This window comes from Mandrillus leucophaeus, unplaced genomic scaffold, assembly GCF_000951045.1.
Source record: "Mandrillus leucophaeus isolate KB7577 unplaced genomic scaffold, Mleu.le_1.0 Scaffold680, whole genome shotgun sequence".
NCBI classification, from domain to species: domain Eukaryota; kingdom Metazoa; phylum Chordata; class Mammalia; order Primates; family Cercopithecidae; genus Mandrillus; species Mandrillus leucophaeus.
This window is the reverse complement of record NW_012107364.1, coordinates 551,628-553,443: the sequence shown is the minus strand read 5'-3', so window position 1 is coordinate 553,443 and position 1,816 is coordinate 551,628. Positions and strand designations below refer to the sequence as shown.

Here is a 1,816-nt window from a genome sequence, read left to right as displayed (position 1 = left end):
ATTCTCCTGCCTCAGCCTCCCGAGTAGCTGGGATTACAGGCATGCGCCACCACGCCCGGCAAATTTTGTATTTTTAGTAGAGATAGGGTTTCTCCATGTTGGTCAGGCTGGTCTCGAATTCCCGACCTCAGGTGATCCACCCACCTTGGCCTCTCAAAGTGCTGGGATTACAGGTGTGAGCCACTGAATCCGGCCTGTTTTTGTTTGTTTGTTTCTGAGACGGAAGTCTCACTCTTGTCGCCCAGACTGGGGTACAATGGCTCGAACTCAGCTCACTGCAACCTCTGCCTTCCAGGTTCAAGAGATTCTCCTGCCTCAGTCTCCCAAGTAGCTGGGATTACAGGTGTGCACCACTACACCTGGCTAATTTTTGTATTTTTAGTAGAGATGGAGTCTCACTATGTTGCCTAGGCTTGTCTCAAATTCCTGGGTTCAAGCCATCTTCTCACCTAGGCCTCCCAAAGTGCTGGGATTACAGGTGTGAGCCACTGTGCCCAGCCCACACCTGGCTAATTATTAACAACTTTTTTTTTTTTTTTTTTGAGACGGAGTCTTGCTCTGTCGCCCAGGCTGGAGTGCAGTGGCGTGATCTCCACTTACAGTGAGCTCCACTCCCCGGGTTCAGGCCATTCTCCTGCCTCAGCCTCCCTCAGTAGTAGCTGGGACTACAGGCACCCGCTGCCACGCCCGGCTAAATTTTTTTTGTATTTTTAGTAGAGATGGGGTTTCACCATGTTCACCAGGATGGTCTCAATCTCCTGACCTCGTGATCCGCCCGCCTCGGCCTCCCAATTTTATTAACAAATTTTTGTGGAGATGAGGTCTCACTCTGTTGCCCAGGTTAGAAAATGGGGTTTAACCAGCCACTCCCTCCTCAGGTGATTCTAGGACACGCCCCAAGAACTGCAGACGCGACAGAGTCACAGCATCTGGGCAGATGCCCTCCTCCCCCCACCGTCTGTTGGGGCCACTATGTAGTTGTTGGACACCCCAGCTCGCCTGTTTGGGCGCAGAGTGCTAAGAAGCGCCCCTTCCGCTGGGGCGCAGGACCCCACGCAGGCTGCCACTGCCCACCTGGTCAGTGCCTGGAAGACCCGCCTCCACTCAGTGTCTCGCAGGAAAAGCACCGCCTGCTGCAGCAGCAGCTCCGTGGGCTGGAAGAGGTGCACATGGTACAGGATGGCCTCCAGGTCCCCATAGAGCCGGCTGCGGAACAGCAGCTGCGAGTTGTACAGCACCTTGTATTTCCCGTGTTCTGACCTGGGAATCCTGCAAGAGACAGAAGGCCAAGGGCCAGAGCTAACTTGCATGGAGGCTTCCTGGGACACCATGGTGAGGGTGCACTGTCAGGTACAGCTTTTATGTTGTTTAAAAACAAGCCCAGGGGCCGGGTGTGGTGACTCACGCCTGTAATCCCAGCACTTTGGGAGACTGAGGTGGGCAGATCACCTGAGGTCGGGAGTTCGAGACCAGCCTGACCAACATGGAGAAACCCCATCTCTAGTAAAAAATACGAAATTAGCCAGGCATGGTGGTGCACGCCTGTAATCCCAGCTAGTTGGGAGGCTGAAGCGGCAGAATCGCTTGAACCCGGGAGGCAGAGGTTGCAGTGAGCCAAAATCATGACATTGCACTCCAGCCTGGGTAACAAGAGTGAAACTCGGTCTCAAAACAAAAACAAACCAAAACGAAAAAAAAAAAAAAAGCCCAGGGGGGTAGAGGCTGCAGTGAGCCCTGATGGCACCAGTGCACTCCAGCCTGGGCAACAGAGTGAGATCCCATTTCAAAACAACAACAAAAGACAAGGTTGGTAATA

General features: G+C 53.4%; 1 protein-coding gene across 1 annotated transcript in view; it reads right to left on the bottom strand.

Annotated features, from left to right (window-relative positions):
• LOC105555336 (uncharacterized protein FLJ43738) overlaps positions 1-1,816 on the bottom strand; it is a 63,662-nt gene that overhangs the window by 40,258 nt on the left and 21,588 nt on the right. Inside the window, exon 3 of the mRNA XM_012002223.1 lies at positions 1,075-1,269. Coding sequence (XP_011857613.1) covers positions 1,075-1,269 — 195 coding nt within the window. The remainder of the gene's footprint in view (positions 1-1,074; positions 1,270-1,816) is intronic.